The sequence below is a fragment of the Sprattus sprattus genome (assembly GCF_963457725.1).
Source record: "Sprattus sprattus genome assembly, chromosome: 9".
Lineage (NCBI taxonomy): Eukaryota > Metazoa > Chordata > Actinopteri > Clupeiformes > Clupeidae > Sprattus > Sprattus sprattus.
This window is the reverse complement of record NC_137928.1, coordinates 4,600,529-4,619,217: the sequence shown is the minus strand read 5'-3', so window position 1 is coordinate 4,619,217 and position 18,689 is coordinate 4,600,529. Positions and strand designations below refer to the sequence as shown.

The following is an 18,689-nucleotide window of genomic DNA, read 5'->3' as shown; positions in this document are numbered from 1 at the left end:
TATTTGGGTATTACGCAGGAAATGACATCACACAACTAATCCTGTTACTTCGCTGAAAGAGGAGGCCACTGCCATGCCTCACCATTTAAAATAATGTACTCATAGAATAAAGTATTGAATGGTTGAGTAACATGCTGTTTATCTATGCATACTGTAGTAAGACATATGTACACCCAGAGTGTTTGTGTGAGTGTTTGTGTGTGTGTATGTGTGTGTTCCAGTGAGAGTAAGTACAATTGTATGAATATGTGTGTATATATCAGTACAGATCATTATTCTCAGTATGGACTATGCGTATTGAAAATGTACAGTACATGTGTGGTGTGTTTGTGTGTGTGTGTGTGTGTGTGTGTGTGTGTGTGTGTGAGGCTAATAGCAGCTGTCCTGTGTGTGTCCTCATGCGACAGGCTGGACGCTCCTACTCGCGCCCTCTACATGGATGCACCAGATGAAGTTCGTGTCAAAGCGCTCTCTGGACACTTCTCCGCAACATCCAAAATGGACGTCCTCCTGCGCTCCAATGAAGGCCTGGTAAGAAGTGATGTCATTCAGTCTGTTTATATGACACAACTGTGTGTCCGTTTAAACCCATTTTAATATTTCATGTTTGTGTTTGTGTCCTCTATAACGGATAGGCAGGAAGTAAAAGGTTACCGTTAAAATGCCCTTCAGTCAGTTTATATCAAAACATCTGTCCGTCCATTTAAACTCATTTTATTATTTATTGTCCATGCCCATGTACTTTGTGATAGATAGCCAGTACTGTAGGAGTCACTGAGTGAGTAAACATGACTTCAAGTTAAAAATAAGCTTACCTTTAAAAAAAAAATTGTCTTGAAATGTTTATCATTCTGACACTGACATAAACTGCTGCTAATTAAAGTGCCGTTAAAGACACAAAGCATAAACAAATGTGTCTCTCAAGAGAAGAGTTGTGTGTGTGTGTGTGTGTGTGTGTGTGTTTCAGATTCTTTTATGATGTGTCTGATGTGTTTTCTCTCTGGGCAGCTGGTCCTGGACGCTGAGATGGTGCGGCTGCGTAACCTGCGTAACGGCACCGCGGGCAGCGGCGGCGCCCAGGGCCTGTACGAGGTGTGTGTGTGCCCCAACAGCGGGAAGCTCTTCCTCTCCAAGGCTGACGTCAAATCCACCTGCGGCAACAGTCAACAGTGCTAGCGTGGGGGCCCTGCACGCCGGGGGGGTGGGGGTGCGGAGGGGGGTGGGGGGCACGTGGAGCCTACCCACGGGTCATCCACACCCCACTTGATGCCCATCCAGGCACTGCATCTACCTGACCAAGCAGTCACTCGAACGGACGGGAGGAGGCAGACGACCTTTCTGCTTGATGTGAAGCATTGGTTTTGAGAACAAGGTGGCAGAGACTTCAAGTTTTTGGAAAGGGACAAGTATTATATAAATGTATAAATATATATATATACAATTTTATATATATAGATAGGTCTGGGGGGAACCATGTGAATTTGCCAAATCTGAGTGCCAGCAGCCATTACCGTGTTAAGTGTGATTGAGAGAAGTGAAACAGAGTGCTGTTCAAAACAGCCGAGGCGATTTGTGCTTTTCTGAACTGGTCTTAGGAGCAATACCAGCCTGCATCTCCCTCTCTGTCTCTCACTGCAATATAATATCAAAATCTGAACAAGTTGACTCCAGACGTCACGTACTCTTGTCTCAAAGTGCTGGCTTGATCATTAAGCGCTAGAGCCTCATTTAGTCCCGCGAGACTATGAATAGATTACGGAGAACAGTTCCTTTACGGAGAACTATTCCTTTACGAAGAACAGTTCCTTTACGGAGAATAGTTCCTTTACGGAGAACAGTTCCTTTACGGAGAACAGTTCCTTTATGGAGAATAGTTCCTTTACGGAGAACAGTTCCTTTACGGAGAACAGTTCCTTTATGGAGAATAGTTCCTTTACGGAGAACAGTTCCTTTACAGAGAACAGTTCCTTTACGGAGAACAGTTCCTTTACGGAGAACAGTTCCTTTATGGAGAATAGTTCCTTTACGGAGAACAGTTCCTTTACGGAGAACAGTTCCTTTATGGAGAATAGTTCCTTTACGGAGAACAGTTCCTTTACAGAGAACAGTTCCTTTACGGAGAACAGTTCCTTTACGCAGAACAGTTCCTTTACAGAGAACAGTTCCTTTACGGAGAACAGTTCCTTCTCTCTTCTCTTTATGGCTTGGTCCTGCAGTGGCCCCTGATATGAATGACGCTTTAGGGAGTTTAAAGGGTTTGCTTTTATTTAAATGTATTGAGTACGAGGGCTGGGCAACTAAGGAGCTGGTCATCAGCTTGGATCCTATGCAATATATATATGAGGTGCAATAATGATACATGTGTGTTATGTTTTATGGTATTTGATATGGTAATCTATTGGGTTAAATCAGCACAGTATAATAATTTGAATCTAAGTGTGTCAGCGGATGATGTAAGGTGTGTGTCAGTGTATGTATGTATGTGTTTGTTTCTTTGTTTGTTTCTGTGTGTGCATGTTTGTTTATGGTTGTATGTATGTATGTGTCATATACAAAACAGACCAGCCATGACTACTTCATAACTGTTGTGCAGTGTTTGAGAAGTCAGTCATCATCCCAAAATGATCAAATCCAGCGCTATTATTAAAGTATAAATCAGCAAAAATATCACATAGATCCTATACTGCCATAGTCTCACTGCATGTATCCGTACGAGCCCCACCTTTAAAACAAACAAAACAAATATTATGTGGTGTAAAGTTTATTTTATTTTATTGATTTTGTTTGTTTGTGGCAGCTTGATATATATTTGTTTCTGCTTTTTTATTTGATGAAGTCTATGATGGTCAACACCTCTACATACACATGTTCCTGTTCAAGGGGCACTATTTTATCTGAATCTGTATTTTCTGTTACAGTAATGTTTGGTACTAGCCGCATTCAACAGAAATAAAGAAAGCTGAAGGCCACAAATTGAAAACCTGATTGGTAGCGCCATCTTGTGGTCATTGTGTGTTTTGCTATCCATTTCAGGAAAAAGACAGTAAAAATATAAGGCGATAGGCTCTGATCCATTAGTGGATCCTGAAGTGTGATATATTTTTAAAGTATTTTATATTTGGGGTGATTCAACATTATACTGTATGTAATGTGTTATATTGTCAATCTACTTGTGCTACACATGATAATAAACACACACACACACACACGTGGAGATGACATTGGAGTAACCTAAATAAATCACTTCTTTGACTTGGGTGATCAGCTGAAGTTCCTTTCATCACTCCCCACTGTGCTTTTGGATGGAAATAGTTTTAGAAGTATTAAAGATATAATTTCATACTACAAATGGCCTACTACTGAGGTCATTTATGCCTCGCATGAGCTTAGAGATAAGGTTCTATTATATTATATTATATGTTTATTAAAAGACTGACACAGCTATCATTCTGAAGTCTTTCAACAACAAACTGCAATGATACATAACTGACATCAGCATATTCTGTTATTTTCCAGTTTGCACTCATGTGATATGGTGAGAGGCAAAGGGAGACAGGATGTTGGGTACTCAGGGGTTTATTACCAGTATGGCACTGTGTACTTCAACACATGATATACAATGCATAACGCACGCCCCAGAGTGATATACAATGCAGAACGCACGTCCCAGAATTGCATTCCTCAAAATTATCTGGCGCTGTAAATGAGACAGTTTACAGGTCTGAAATCAAGAAAACAAAGACTCAAATCAAATGTTTACATAACACATAAACAATAAAAAAAATAAAAATAAAAAATCTGTACCAAGTGTTGGCCTGGTTGAATTCCCAGTAATTGTACATGAATAAGGAGAAGACCATGAAGGACATATAGAGCACCACATAAGAATGTCACCTGTAGTTCAACCCTGCTATGTAAAGACAGTATAATCTTAAAAGACCATAAATACAAGAACAACAACAACAAAACAAAAAAAACAAAAAACATTGATTTTTACATTTGCATCAGAGAACAGACTGTACATACAGTAGATTATCATCTAGGTATGAGAGATTTTTCGACATAGGGAACAATCAAGGTTTAATTTACCATTCGACCCATTCAGACTTCGGAGTTTACAGCTACTGTATCTACGGGTAATGAAATCAATATCTCTCAGAGATGGGCTTGTGTGGATTATGACTAGGGCGTGTACAACAGTGTCCAAGACTATACTCCAACCATTCCACAACATTCTTGTTGCCTAACAGGCCAATGGAGACAAAAACCGACAGGCAGATTGACAGGCATTTTGTGTTCACACAATGACAAACAGTATCGACACATCCCCCAAACACATACAGCAGATCGACAAGCAAGAAATTACATTCTTCAGTGCAGTTCACAGTCTAACAACCCATGAGGATCCTCTGAAACTAACAACCTGCCTGAATTAAGGGTACAGTGTGTAGGATTTAGTGGTATCTAGTGGTGAATTGTGACAAACTAAAAAACCCTTCTCTTTACAAGCGTGAACAAGAACTTATAGGGGCCATTACCCGCACCAAAAACACAACAGGCCCACCCTAGAGCCAGTGTTTTGGTACTGTACAATTGCGGAGGCGCAAAATGGCGGACCGCATGGAACAGGACCCGCTCCCTATGTAATTATGAAGAGCTAATTTTAAGCTAATGGAAACACAACAAGTGATAATACACTGCTGAAAACATAATTACGAATACTACATTTCATTTCTGCTAATACATCCCCCTAAGTACTCTATGTTGCCCCTTTAATGGGCGACTACATGTGTATGTTACGCGTTCACTCTCTGTGGTTGAAGGGAAGTATTGCGATGAACAGCTGTCCCACACATGGGCCCTGAACCTCACAGGCATATGCAGTCACACAAGCGCTCCTTAAAACAGTGCAAATACATGCTGAATAAAAACGTCAAATATTCCTTTGACAATCTATGGCAGGAAAATATACACTTTTCAAAAAGGTAAAAGTAAAAAAGCAGCATTTTGTCGTCATCTTTGTTTTTTCTTTTCTTTTTCCTGACAGCAACTGAACACAGGTCTGGTTTAAAAAAAATACGATAAGTATTGCTGGGCCTTGTATTGTATGTACACTGCAGATTTGCAGACACTTTTTTGCAGGTGTGTGTTTTTGACAGATTGTTCTTTTTTGCAAACGGTTAAAGCAACCTTGCATCAGTTCCAGTCTCTTAACAGACACTTTTTTATATATATATATGGAGCCGTGGATATTTACAACAAGCATGAGAGCACAGAACCACGACCGGAACTGTGCATCTAAGCTGCCAGAAGGATACATGTTTGTACTTAAGAATAGTCATGTGTAACCTGCCAGCGTGCAGCACACAGCTAACCTTTATTTCAATTTGAAGATCTATGCATTTCTTTTACTTGCATTTAGCTCTGATGGGTCAAACAACCCAACTGTACTCTAAAAAAGGTGCGTTATAATTTCTGCTGCACGAATGCCTCGAGTTTGATGATGATTCGAGCGGTACATTCCATCACCCGCATCGCCACCTCAGAGGTGTATCTGTCATTTGGGATCTGCGGGAACGGCAGAAGGTCGGGATAGCGAGTTCTCAGACTGTCCACTCCGTAACCCTCCAGGATGTTTACGTCCTTAGCCAGTCCTGATAACTGGGTGTTGTACTCTTCCACCTTCTGGGCCAGAGCGGTGGGTTTCACGTCTTTGTCGGACTTCCCTCGCACAGAATAATCAGCCGCTATCAACGCTAACTTCGTAGCCAGGTAGCACTTAAAGCACACCCACTCGTTGGCGTTCTTATGCAGGTCGTTTCTCGCTGCTGAGAAGTTGGCCCTCGCTTGCCTGAGCCACCGGCGAGCTTCCACAGGGTTGCCAACCGACTTGAAGGTCGGAGGCACAAAGAAGCGGTTGGAGTGCGTGGAGCCAGTGTAGCTCGTGAAGTTCTCCCGAAACTGCTGCCGCTCTGACTTATGGCTTCCGGCTTCCTGGTTCCACGATGTGTAGAACCTTTGAAATGAAAACTTCTCCGACTGGAAGCGAGTGGATGACGTGGAGAAGGGTCGACGACAAGCCCGCTCCGCAGCGAGGTCCGCCTGGCTCTGCTTCTCCATCCTGTTTATTTCGTTCTGCAGGTGCTTGAAGACCTCGGTGGCGATGTCCAAATTCTCAGAGTTTTTGTCGGGGTGCCACTTGAGGTACAGCCGTCGGATGATCTTCTTCCTCTCAGTCTCCGAAAGCTTCCATGCTTGCTCGACAACCGAGGTCACCTCTTTCAGGATTTCTGGCAGAGTGTTGGGTTTGATCTTTTTGGGAGACGCTTTTGAAGGAGGTGCTCTGTGATTTTCCTTCCCTGGAAACATGGGAGGCACATTCCGTGGTCCCGGAGAGGCGGACTCCGAGGGACTACCTGGCGTGGAAGGGGCACCGTCTCTGATATGTGCGCTTTCGTCCTGCCTTGAGAACTTGTACAGGTCGAGGGAACTGACTATTTTGTACTCGCTGTAGCCGATGTCGATTTGGAAGTATTTTCCAAGGAAACTGGGATTGTCGTCCTCCTCTCTCTCTACCTCTTGAACTAAAATTGCATATGTGTAAGTTGGTTGGTAGGAACCAAAAATATCACCTCCCTCTGAGTCTACAAGGTACCCTACGTACTCCCCCGGATAGAACACATTCAACGGGTCCATGAGAAGGATGTGATGTATCTCAGCTGGTATCGGTGTTCCAGGAAGTGGAAGCTCGAGTTTCGAGGGTTCAGTCGAGTCATACTTGACACCAAGATTGTCTAGTTTCTCTGTGATTCTGTAGATGTCATTACATCCCAGCATGGCGATCAGATACGAGGTGTCTGATATCAAGTTGTCCGTCGCAGATTTGAGTGTCATAGCCAAGGCAAGGAGGAAGTTTATATCTTTGCTGTCTGAATGTTGTATGTAGAGGTGAATGACAGCTGTGCCATACCTCTTCAAGAAGGCCAGGGTTTCACTGCGACTGTGCGGGATGGGGCTGCTCCCTTTGACTCTCAGGGTCGTCTGCAGTTTCTCGAAGCAGGACACCTTCAAGCCCTCGCACAAAGCTTTGCAAAGCCTGATCGCTTTCTCCTCGTTTACCATGTACGCATTGTCATTCTCGTGTTTCATGATTCTAATCAGTCCTGTGATGAACTGCTCGGACGAGAGAAGGAGCTGAAGACGCCCCTGGAGGGAGCAGTGGGCACCAAACTGGCACATTTTTGGCGACTCTTCGTCTAACTGCTCCTCCAAGATGCTGCTCAGTAATCTGGGCCTCAGCTTTTGTGGGAGCAGCATGATCATCTTAGTGTGAAAGGCGTGGTCTTTACCCAGGTAGCACTGGCTCAAATCAACCAGCATCTGAACACCAACATTACCCTGGATTCTGCTCTTGTAGTGGGGGGCATCATCGAACACCAACGTGTTTGATTTTGTGAGGCGGCCATCATGACTAGGCAGGTAAAACGTAAAGTCTCTGAGGCCGTCCAGGTCTTTGCGAATCTCAACCGGATCATTCTGGAGACTTTTGAAAAGCCCCGACACTGACCTTTTCACAGTTCTCATTTCATTAGGGTCAAGGCGCTTACCCTCTGAATTTCTGTAAATCCGAGAAAGGACCTCGATGTACTGTTTAGTCGAAACAACGTCCTCCGTGCCCAACATTTTAAACAGCTGATGAAAGGTGCCAAGTTCAAGGGGGAGTTTGTACAGGTATGGCTTGAAGTCTGACTCATTTTCTAAATTAATGACAACCTCTTCAGGTTTAAGAAGCTTCCAACCTTCTTCAACCATGACAAAACTCACTCCTCTTAGCAAATAACGAAAGTCTCTCTTGTCTGCGTTCAGGAATTCATAGGTGCACCTCAGCACTTTATTTCTGGTTTTCACTGTGTCATCATCAACATTGGAAATGTTGCATACGTTTTTGCAGTTGCTTATGACTTTCTCCAATGGAGGATCAAAGTTTACACTCAGTGCTGTTAGAACCAAGTCAAGTTGTTCCTGACCTGCCAGAGAGCTGCCCTCTTGGTCCTTGATACTTGCTGGGGTTGCCTTCTCAGGGAGAATTGGACAAGACGTCCAGAGGAGGTGGATGATGTCTGTTTGTTTAAATTTAGGGTTAACTTGGGACCCATTGAATCTAATCAAAGGAAGGGCGCTGTTCATTTCTTGAAACTGAGGGTGTAATCGAACAAGTTCTGCAGGCGCGCGCTCTGGACACAGGAATGGTATCATGGAGAGCTCCTTGAGAAAAGTGCCTTCAAAAAGGTCGGTTCTCTCATTAATCATATGGTTGAGGAGAACATCGACGATACTCTGTGTCTTTTCCTTGGTCCAATTTTCAGATGGGGCTTTGATGCTGACCTCTTTTGCGAACTGGAGAATCTGGGCCTGTGACACGTTGTATTTCAGACCTATGTTGCGCAGAAATGTGATCCAGGAGGTGAGAAAGGAGGTCCCATTTTTTGGCTTGGACACTTGCTCAATCTTTTTGAAGAAATCGTTGGGTATAAATGCTTTGGCAGGGAGCATCACTTCAAAGACCTTCACAGTTTGATCGGAGAACGCTTTGGCAGGCTTCAGTCTGTTCGTAGTGTCGTATATGAAGGACAGACTCTCCAGTTTTTCATACAGCTGATCTTTGATTGTAGATGGCTCCTCCATAGCTAGCAATCTTTCCTTCAAGTAAACAAGGTGGTGGATTTTGGCATCATAGGTTAACATCTCAAACTTGGGAAGAATATGCTTAAGGTAGACCTCAAGATCATCGATTGGGGCGCACCCAAGGAAACTGTAGAGTTCTTTCAGCTGCATGTTGTCAACCAGGAAGACAGAAGATGTGGTGTGGGACCATTTGTCCATGTCAGCAGAGGGAATGGTTGTCATGAGAACATAGCATGACGCAAAGTTTGCAATGCTTAGGTATCGACCACTAACTGCCTTGTAGCAGGGCAGTAACTTTAGATTTTGCACATCATCTTGGGAGAGGTTGGTCAAGTTACAGCTGAAGTACAGCAAAAGTGACTCAAAGTCTTTGTCAGTTAGGCTGCTTGTTTTGAAAGCGGATGTTTGGATCATGTATTCCAGGGCTTGCAGGATGCTGCAAGGGTTGTCAATGTTTGCACAATGTTGGGCCAACAGTGGCAAGATGGGGTTCTCCTTGGCGCATATCTTGTTCACAGCTAGTTGAATGCATCCTGCTCTCATGAGTGTGTGAAAGACTTTGTCATTCTGACCATTGGGAAAGATGGCTGCATGGATTAGACTCAGGGGGAGCAAGACATCGTGTTCAGGCACAACCAGCTTGCTGCTTGATACCATAAACTTAATGCCTGGTAACAAGGCCCACTCTTTGAGAATGTCCAAGACTGTCTCGAATTTTGGCTTGGTGTCTGTCTGCTCCTCTTTCGGGGTTGTGTGTTCACTGATAAAGTGCCACATACTTTTCAACCATGACTCACTGGCATAGTTTTCTTTCCATCGAACGGCCATCTTGGTTCGGTATTCCCGTGGAAGAACAGACCCCAGAAGCTCTGCGAAACTGTTGATGTCAAAGGCCTTTGCTACACCCGCCTTGTGCAGGATGTTACTGTATCTCATGTACAGTGTGTTCATGAACAGCTCCTTCCTTGATGAGATTAGTTCATGGTGTGGAGTGAGAAACTTTGGTCGTTTGGAATCGAACACTTGAAGTATGTTGTCCATTGTGATGAGCAGAGGCAGGCCCTCTATACTGATGTCATTCTCCTCCACGTCTTTGAAGCAGTAATCCACCAGGAGCTTTAGGCTGTGAAAGAGCTTGAAGTTGGACTGCTGTAGGCGACAGGGGAGCTTTCCCACCTGACAAGAGGTGTCTGGGGATGAGAACGTCAACAGGAAGTTACGAACATCCTCCGGTGTGACATAGGTCACTGGAATCCCAGCATCCTCCAGGCAGAGATAGAGGCTTGCCGTTTCATCACAGCTGTAGACTAAATTGAAGCCAACGTCCAAAAGCATGGACTTCAGTCTGTAGATATTGTCTGCGACACTTTTACGACTCATCACATTGTACTCTGTATTCTTGAGGTGCTGCAATTCATCTTGAAGGAGATTGTCAAAGAACGCTCTGCCCTTACTCGACGTTGACGTGTTGACCCAGCAGATGAACACTGCCGAATGCATGTCTGCGTTGTCAATGTGGGGTGCCCTGACGACCGGAAACAGTCTCTTTAGATCCGCGTGAATACAATTGTAGATCGCTTTTACGAGGCAGTACCAATCAGGTTGGATGTCGACCCTGTTCACAGGGAAGAAAAACAGGAACTTTCTCAGGATGTCTTTCACAGTATGGATCGGTATGCTCTGTAGAACGGTCATAGTTGGATCAGGACCAGGGAAGGATCGTCTTTTCAGCTGAATCAACAGCTCTACATAAGCCGGTGCTATCAGCGACGTCATGAGGTTGTTGTTCCAGTCGCTCCGCACTCCTACGCCATTGTCGTCCCTCCACAGATTTCGTCTGGCGGAGTCCAGCGCAAAGTGGCCATTGACGTGAAACGGCAGGCCAGTTTCCAGGGAGAGGGGAAGAAAACAGAAGGCCCTGTGTGGCTTCTTGTAGTTGTGGCTGATGCACGCTGCCACACCTCCACGTGGAAAGAGAGTTATGTCTTCGTTTTTGTGGGCTGACACTACACTTTTTGAGACGATCTCCATATTGGAGAAACCCGATCGATTGCAGATCAGCCAAGTGGTTAGGTTCCCGTCGGAGTCCTCTATGTCCATAGAGTACGTTATCTGCTGGACAGGAATTGCGCTTAGCTGCTTTTTCTTCGTCACGCTGTCTATCACGGAAGCGTGGAACTGCTTTCGCTTCAGTCGATCGCCGTCTGTGATTTTAGCTGTCACGGAGTACAGGACCTTCAGCTCGCCTGTGCCGTTCTCTATTTCACAGATGGATATCTTCTCCATGTGGTTCAGAAACATGAGCAGTTCCGCTCCATCGGTCCTGAGTTTTTCCAGGAGATTTTGCACCATGCGATCTGAGGCAGGCACGGAGCTGATCTCTGAGATTCTTGCCATCTCGGACGAGCGGATGGGGAACCGGAACATAGTGGAGCGTTCCATCTTGAAGTGATTTCCCAAGTACAGATCCAGGACATCTGAGAACTGAGATCTGAAGTCGGAGTCTAAATCTCGGAACATTCTTCCGGGACTGACAGACGTGGCTCCCGGTGCATATCTGGCATGGGGATCAAAGATGCAGAGGATGTCATTGTTTGAAATGAACGAGGGGCAGTCTGTGATGTGATAGACTGAGTTAAAGCCAATTCCATACTGTCCAGTTTTGCCAGGATTGGCTTCCTTCGTACCCCTCCCCAGATTTTGAATTCCCCTGACATCATCCTCAGTAAATGGCTGGTTGTTGTAAACGCAGAGTGCGGGCCCTTGCATTGGGACCCATTTGTCATCGAATATTCTGTCAGTCGGGTGGGTCCTAGGATCAAACACGAAGTAGATCTGTGTTGCTTTGGCATCGTCTGCATTTTGTAAGAGCTCTTTCAACATCTCCTTCTCTGATGGGTAGGCATTAAGAATGCTTTTTATTCTGCTCGTCAATTTTTCCTTCTGTCCAAACTCACTTCCAAGGGTGGTAAAGCAAATGTTAGACGCATATCTTTCCAAAGCTTTGTGTCTTTTTGGAACAGCTCCCAATTTCACAGCCACCTCTCTTGGAATGTCACCATGGCAATATTTCACGGACGTATCCCTAACTTTAATCCAGGGACAGTCATTGTAGCACAGAGACTTGGATGGCTGAAGAGTAATATGGCTATCAGGTAGAAGGATTTCTCCATATGTACTTTGGCAGAACTCTTGGTTTTTGTCTCTGATCAAGCCCCATATACCCTCACTGATGATCCTTCTGGAGAGCTGAAAGTTATCTTCTGTGAGAGGTCCTCTCCCACACTCTTGTTTTATCAGGTGAAGGACTGCTGAAAAGTTTTCAACAGTAAAGCTCGGCTGCACTCCAACGTTCTCAAAGAGCTCGCGGCAGCTGTTTCTGTACTTGTTGGGCAGCTGATAAAGGTATGGCGCGGCATCAAAGTTCAGCGAGAAGGCGACTTTTGACGGAACCACGTAGGTGTTCTCCACAAGTATCGAGCAGAAGGTTTTCAACTCCTTCATGATTTCTTCTTTTGCAGAGCTGTCCTGCATCATCTCCTCATGTAAATACTTGTAGCAGGCGTTTGTTATGTTCTCTTGATACAAAGTGACTCCATCAAAGGACTTTGACAATTCTTTTAGTTGACTGATGACCAGTTCAACGGGTGGCTTTTTAATGAGTCCAAGGGAGTCTTTCACTGCCAGTGTGATCGGACCACAGCCTTTGAATGATGGTGAGTTCTCATTCAGAATCGGCTTCATCAAGCAGACAGTGTCTTGGTGGTCTGTGATGAACAGCTCTGTGGCAGCAAACATAGTTGACGGAGGAAAGTTATTCCCGTGCCACGGCAGAGAAAACCCAGCCGGTTTGGTCAGGAAAGGGAGGAACTTGATGTTTTTCAACTTCTCCAGGTGCTCCTTTGATCGTGAATATACAGCTTTCAGCTTCTCGTCGACAAGGCTTAGTAGGATGCTACTCCTTTGACAGGCAGCTAAGTGATCGCTTTCATTGAGAGCGAGAACAGAGTCGGCACGCTCTACTATGTCCTCCCAAGACAGGTCATCCTTCACCATGCCAAGCTGCACCAGCTTCACGAGGCACACAGGGTTCAAGTAGTCCTTCGCTGTTCCCTCTGGGAAGCGTCCATCATGTGCGTCGTAGAGCTTAGCTACTCGACCCTCCGGATGAATAAGTCGAGATGGCAAAACCAGCTTCTGAAACGGACCACAGCATGGGATGCATGGCGTCTCTCTGAGTAGGGATGAAAACTCCTCCAGTTTGTCGTTTAGGACGTAATGCATTAGAGGGTCTCGGAGCTCTTGGTCGATGTCTTCAATGTGGGGGAAAAACACATCGGAGAAAAACTGCTTTTCTGTCAGGGTGTTCTCCATCAGTTTCCCCTTGCACCCAGCATCCTCAAAGCCTTCTTTGACCCAGTCAGGCAACTCCACGGCACACAGGTCTTGAGAGCCGCACTTCTTCAGGTACTTCAGGAATATCTTGAAGGCAGCAGGTCCAATGTCAGGCCTGCTGAGTAGAGTGTCATCAAGAAACCTGACGTACTTAATCGACACCCACGTTTTGCCGTCCGAGAAGACTTTGGCACTGTCACTGTCGTCCCCTTTTGAGATTTCTTGATACACCCCCTGGCTGATCAGTGTGAAGTCATCATGAACAGCCCCAGGGTCAGGCCAGGTAGCGTAGTAATTGTAATCGAGCAGCTCTCCATTTTCAGCCATGATGCGTAGCATGCTCAGTGCTGCCAGGTATGCTTTGACAATCACGTGCCTCATGAAGATGGAGTTCCACTGCCCTTTGGTATCTGTTTTCCAAATCTCCTTCCGGTTGGATGTGACGGCAAAGCATCCATTGATGTGTACTGGGAGGCCAGTTTTAATACGGAGAGGTAAGTAGCAGAACACCTCTCCGATCTGCGCTGGGCTTGTCTTAATTGTCCACGTGCGATTCTCTTCCTCTGTGAGCAGCACTGCCACACCCCCACAAGGCACTAGGCCGAGCCGCCTGCCACTTTCACCCAGGGCAAACTTCAGGGCTTCGGTGACATCCATGCCAGAACAGATTAGCCAGCTCGACACCTCCACCCCTTTCTGAGGCATTTCGTCCGTGAGTCGTCTGGTTTGAATGCCCTTGGCGGCCAGCTCAAAGTACGAGGACGGATCTTCCTCAGAGCCTCTGAACAGAGGAGAATGGAGATCAACGATGCGCCTGAACACGTTGTGATACTCCTCCACCACAATCCTTATGATGCAGCCAGACTTGGGGACGTCTGCAGGAACCCTGTTAGTACTTGCCACCTTCTTCATGACCTTAGCTGCAGACTTAAGAATGCTCAGTGGCCCGTACGAGGCCTTCGATGACCAAACGCTTTTGTTGATGGTCACAACGTCCTGTGCAGCGGCAGGATTTGATTCCTCAGACTTCATATACTTCAGGACCATGGTGCCAACATGTTGCGTGAAGATGATAAGCCGGTGGCCACAGATGCTAAACTCATCGACAAGCGAGTATATGTCTGTGGTGTTGTAGTAGATCCCGCTGATCTCACTCTGGGCTGCCTCGTGCTCTGTCCTGAAGGGGAGTCTGAAGAGGGTGCCGTTGTATTTGTAAGGAGATTCTTCAGAAAGCGGAAGCAGACAGTTGAAGACATTGATGAAAGGTTTGAATTGATTGGGGAACTTCCTCAGCCGTTTTTGCTGCTTGCTCCAGTTGATTTTAATTCCAGGGTTTGATTTGTCTCGGATGTGTTTGCTGATGTGGTTGATGTTAGGGTCGAACATGATCATGAATTCTCTGCTCAGGATAATGGGTATGTCGGTCACGTGATACACTGAGTTGAACCCAAGGCCGAATTTGCCAACCTTGTCAGCCTCGCACCTTTTCATTGACCCGCCCAATCGTGTGATGTTCAGAAAGTCAGTGTCTGAGAATACAGAGTTGTTGAACGACCAAAGTGCAGGGCCATGGCAGATGATCATGCCTGGATCTAGAAGGTTCTCTCGTATGTCCAGATTCTTTCGCATGTCAATCAGGAAGCTGCACTCAGTGGCGTTTGCATCGTCGGCATTCTGAAGAAGCTCCTTGAAAATGTCTGAAACGGAAGGATACTCTTCCAGAATGTTCTTTATTCTCACCGTGAGAGGCTCTCTTTGGCCAGACTGTTCGAAGCCAAGATTTTCAGGGTTTATTAATCGTGTGCTCAGGCACGGCACTTTCAACCATTCAGCAGTCTTCATCGGGATATCATCATGCACTAAGATAATGGGCTCCGACCCGTCCTCAAGTAAATCATTCAAGTCATCGACCTTAATGTCACAGTAGGTGCACTCGTGAATAGGCTTCATGACCAGTTTGCTTGGCTCTTTGTGGTTTAAGATGGGTACGTGCATGTCGGCATCGACTGATATTTGGCTATTGTAGAGCCAGCGCAGTACGTTGATCATAAGAAGGAGGTTATGTCGGCTGTCGTGCTTCGTCATATCCTCTTCACATCTCTCCCTGATTGTCCTCACCACTTCAAACACGTGACTGGGGACCACTTCTTCTACCGAGCCACAGAACTGGAAGAGTTTGTGAAACTTTGCAATGGTTTTTGGCAACGAGTATAAGTAGGGCTGCAGGTCTAGGTCTTGGAGGGGCTTGAGCACTGTATGGCCAGGGGATGAGAACGCTTTGCCAGTCCACACCCAATCAAAAGGCAGAGACTTCATCGCTTCTCTTGCGTCCTCTAAATGTGTTTGCATAAAGTCATAAATCTCACACAAAATCTGCTGAAACTGGTACCAGTCGTCTGTAGTGAATTCCTGAGATCTGTGCCAGTCATTCACAGCCTTTAAGTGCTGAAGCACTTGATCAACTTGGGGGTCGATGGATAACTTCAATGCTTTCTTCATGCCTGCGGAGGTGCGTTCCACCAGAGCCACAGAGGATCCCACGAGCACAGCATGACAAACATCAGACATTTCTGAAAAGGACTCGATTCTACAGGCGTCTCCCCTCCAGGCGAGAGATTTGGGGTAATTCAGAGGTCTGTCCTTACACACGGGGACCCATTTCAATTTCTGGAGGGTTGCCTGTGCCTCCGAGGTCTTTACGAGTTTGGTCTGTTTGTTCAGGATCGTCAGTAGTGTGGTCGCTTTCCTCAGGAGTGGGTCCCACTCGGGTTTGCTCTTCCCCTGCAGTTCCTCGATTTTCTGAGCTACCTGAAGAACGTCTTTCTCCGTCAGCTGCACTTCGTTCTTCAGGCCCAGCTGCCTCAGCGAGTGGAGGATGTCGGGGGACGAGGTGTATGTGTTTGGGGGAAACCTGCCCTTCTCCTCCATGTAGAACAGTTCCTGAAGAATCTCGAGCTCGGGGTCGAAGAGATCTGGGGCTGTGACGGGTTTCGCTGTGGGGGTGGTGTGGATAAACCTCAAGGAGGACAGCCAGCCAATCACTGCTTTGTTTTCATTCTTCAGGAAGGACAGGTGAGTCAGAGCCCACTGCATGATCTTGTTGACCTCCTCTTTGGTGTAGAATCCCTTCTCAAAGTCCTGGACGATCACCTTGAGGCACTCAGTGCTCGTCACCTGTTCTACATTCAGCATCTTCACCAGGCGGATGGTGGCCTCATCGCTGCTGTCAATCACGTTGATTGACAGCTTCACATCTGAGGGGTATTTGGCGGAGTGGTGTATGGCTCTGGCTCCCCTCAGGGAGGTGAACGTGCGGCTGCTTTTGGTCATGGCCATCCCGACTCGCTCGAAGATGGGTAGCTCCAGGATAATCCGCCTCTCTTTCTCCGTGACCTCGGACAGTCCGGCTAAGAAACTTCTCAAGGCTATCTTTTGCTTCGCTGTGAGGGCAGACACCTGACTGACCAATCTCTGGGTAGACGACCTGTCCATGATCTGTAGTAGTGAGCTGGGCGATGAAGGATGTATGTAGGTTTTCAACAGTGGATGCTGTAGGCACGGATCCAGTTTTTTCAAAACGACTCCGCCAGTCTTTCTCATGACCTCAAGAAGGCATTCAGGAAGAGGGCCCTCCTCCTCGTTCATGAGAATTATGGGTGATGGAGTTTTGAGACGTAGCAGCTCTAAAGAACCTCCCATTTCGTCAAGTGGCACATTCGGGATCAAAGGCATATCTTCGAACATACTAAGGTCATCTGCAAAGTTGATGTAAAGGTGCTTCCAAATCATCTTAAGCCAGGCGCACGTTGGGTGTTTCTTCTCTTGATTTCCAGGGGTCCAAGGAACAGAGAAGTCTCTGGAGGGCCAGGCCGTTGTCAGGATTTCTTTTATGAGGCGTGCTGATCGTTCAGGCGTAAGCACTTGGACCTGGGTACACGGCCTCCCTGTGAGACAGAGACAAACATAGATGTTAGTGTTTTACAGTGACAGGTCTCTTAAAAAACACATATATACATATCTATCTATGTCTATATATATCTATATATATATACTGTATACATATACTGTATATATATACATATTTATAAATATATATACAGTACCAGTCAAAAGTTTGGACACACCTTTAATTTTTTAAAGACGTGTTTTCTTGACTTTCATTATTTTCTACATTGTAGATTAATACTGAAGACATTTAAACTATGAAAGAACAGATATGGAATGATGTTCTAAACAAAAAAAGAGTTATCTACCATGTAGAAAAGAAAAAAAGTAAAGAAAAAAAGAAGGTGTGTCCAAACTTTTGACTGGTACTGTATATATATATATATATATATATATATATATATATTATGTACTGTATATATATATACATTTGGGTGATTGATGCGGCAGTAACTTTTATTAATTATAAATAATAAAATTGGAATGTTAAGAGTGAGTCATCAATAGTCCTCAGTAATTAACGCTCAAAAAGTACTTCAAACTCTTAAGCTGCTATGACCCATTTTAATAATGTAGGAGAGTGCTGCATGTAAATCTTATTCTACCATCTGCCCCATATTCATAAAAGGAGGGTTATAAAACAACATGGTAGCCTGGGTCGATAAGCTTGTACAGACCTATTTCATGACTTTAGCCTTTAGGGGGCCGTTACTGAGAAATGTTCCCAATAACGCAATGGGTCCTTCTGCTAATGTTAAACGTGCATTAAGAAAAATTAAATCAAGTCTCACAGTAATTTATCAAGTTACAAATGCACATAGATAAATACATAATTTTATCGCCAGAGTAATGTTTTAAAGCAAAACCAATATGCCAATACTATTGTTGTTACACGGCAGACGGCGGGTAGTTTCCAGACCTTCACTGCACAACTACAATCACCAGTGAGACACACGTGCATGCAGCACACACACACGCAAGCTCCAAAAAGATCCTCTACAAATTTAGATCAGGTCAGAAACCGCAAATGAGACCAACTCCAGAAGCTGTAAATCCCTCATGTCTGTGTTCAGACCAGGTGGAGGTAACCCTCACACACACACCTGGCTAAACTGTGTTCAGACCAGGTGGAGGTAACCCTCACACACACACCTGGCTAAACTGTGTTCAGACCAGGTGGAGTTAACCCTCACACACACACCTGGCTAAACTGTGTTCAGACCAGGTGGAGGTAACCCTCACACACACACCTGGCTAAACTGTGTTCAGACCAGGTGGAGGTAACCCTCACACACACACCTGGCTAAACTGTGTTCAGACCAGGTGGAGTTAACCCTCACACACACACCTGGCTAAACTGTGTTCAGACCAGGTGGAGGTAACCCTCACACACACACCTGGCTAAACTGTGTTCAGACCAGGTGGAGGTAACCCTCACACAGACACCTGGCTAAATGCAGAGACACTCTTGGGGTGGGTGTTGGATAAGAGAACAAACGCCTACAGCTACATGGAGGTGTATAAACTCCTCATTACTCATTACTTACTTATTACTATTTACTAACTCATAACCACAAAATTCTACTTAACGCTGTACTACACTATGCTATGTGAAGCGAGATTACAATGGCAATGTTATGTTTCACTGCTGTCATTGCAATGTG

General features: G+C 45.4%; 2 protein-coding genes across 3 annotated transcripts in view; one reads left to right on the top strand and one right to left on the bottom strand.

Moving 5' to 3' along the window:
• sgcg (sarcoglycan, gamma) overlaps positions 1–1,189 on the top strand; it is a 17,853-nt gene extending 16,664 nt beyond the window's left edge. For both annotated transcript variants that reach the window (XM_080844798.1, XM_080844797.1), the window contains exons 7-8: positions 408–531; positions 1,009–1,189. In XM_080844798.1, the coding sequence (XP_080700924.1) occupies positions 408–531; positions 1,009–1,176 (292 nt within the window). In that variant the 3' untranslated portion in view covers positions 1,177–1,189. The remainder of the gene's footprint in view (positions 1–407; positions 532–1,008) is intronic.
• Positions 1,190–3,539: 2,350 nt separating this feature from the next.
• sacs (sacsin molecular chaperone) overlaps positions 3,540–18,689 on the bottom strand; it is a 33,644-nt gene continuing 18,494 nt past the window's right edge. The window contains exon 10 of the mRNA XM_080844786.1: positions 3,540–17,024. Coding sequence (XP_080700912.1) covers positions 5,467–17,024 — 11,558 coding nt within the window. The 3' untranslated portion in view covers positions 3,540–5,466. The remainder of the gene's footprint in view (positions 17,025–18,689) is intronic.